The following is an 853-nucleotide window of genomic DNA, read 5'->3' on the forward strand; positions in this document are numbered from 1 at the left end:
TTTTTTTTTTTTTGTAGTGTAATACATCAACCCAAGATATGTATATATATTAGAATTAATACAAGTTGACATTTGAGTCCATACTAGCCATATGCACATATTATATAGTTCCATTCCCCAATTTTCTTTATAAATATCCACTCTTCATTCTTTTCCATGCACACCATTGATCAAAAAACTTCACACACACAGACACACAGACACTAGCTAGGGAGGCAACAATGGAATTTAGGTATGAAAACAGCCAAGTTTTGTCCAAGATAGCCAACACCTATCATGGTGAAAACTCTCCTTATTTTAGTGTGAAGCAAGTTTATGATAGTGATCCCTTCCATCCCACCAAAAACCCTAATGGGATTATACAAATGGCTGTTGCTGAAAACAAGGTTCATTAATTTCCCCGGCCCCATTTTCTTTTTTTAAAATTAATTATATACAAATCCAATTAAATCGATCATATTGATGAATTTTGGTTGTTTGCAGCTTTCTTACGAATTGATTGCAGAATGGATCAAGAAAAATCCGGGAGCATCAGTATGCAGCCCTGAAGGAGCTGATGAGTTCAAGAACATTGCAGCCTTCCAAGACTTTCATGGCTTGCCTGAATTTAGAGATGTAAGAAGTTATAATTATGAGTTCATGTGGTGTTTGTAATAATGAAATAATGTGTGAATGGTGCAGGCTGTGGCCAAGATTATGAAGAAAGTGAGAGGTGGAAAGGTGAATTTCGATCCGGATCGAATAGTAATGGCGGGAGGAGTCAGAGGAGCTATGGAGATGGTAATGTTCTGCTTGGCTGATCCTGGTGATGCATTTTTGGTACCCTCACCTTGGTACCCTGGGTAGGTTCAAA

At 37.6% G+C, this 853-nt stretch overlaps 1 protein-coding gene across 1 annotated transcript; it reads left to right on the forward strand.

Moving 5' to 3' along the window:
- The first annotated feature begins 136 nt into the window (after positions 1–136).
- On the forward strand, positions 137–846 carry LOC105155320 (1-aminocyclopropane-1-carboxylate synthase 1-like). Its single transcript, XM_011071194.2, has 3 exons — positions 137–386; positions 484–615; positions 682–846. Exons 1-3 carry the CDS (start codon positions 222–224, stop codon positions 844–846), a joined length of 462 nt encoding a protein of 153 aa, XP_011069496.1. The 5' UTR covers positions 137–221.
- Positions 847–853: the final 7 nt, after the last annotated feature.

The sequence above is a fragment of the Sesamum indicum genome, unplaced genomic scaffold, assembly GCF_000512975.1.
Source record: "Sesamum indicum cultivar Zhongzhi No. 13 unplaced genomic scaffold, S_indicum_v1.0 C02118, whole genome shotgun sequence".
NCBI classification, from domain to species: domain Eukaryota; kingdom Viridiplantae; phylum Streptophyta; class Magnoliopsida; order Lamiales; family Pedaliaceae; genus Sesamum; species Sesamum indicum.

Excerpts from the sequence above, each read along its gene's own strand:
- LOC105155320 (XM_011071194.2), top strand. The coding sequence starts at position 222 with ATGGAATTTAGGTATGAAAACAGCCAAGTTTTGTCCAAGATAGCCAAC. Across the intron at positions 387-483 it reads TGGCTGTTGCTGAAAACAAG|CTTTCTTACGAATTGATTGC; the intron begins GTTCATTAATTT and ends GGTTGTTTGCAG. Across the intron at positions 616-681 it reads GCTTGCCTGAATTTAGAGAT|GCTGTGGCCAAGATTATGAA; the intron begins GTAAGAAGTTAT and ends TGAATGGTGCAG.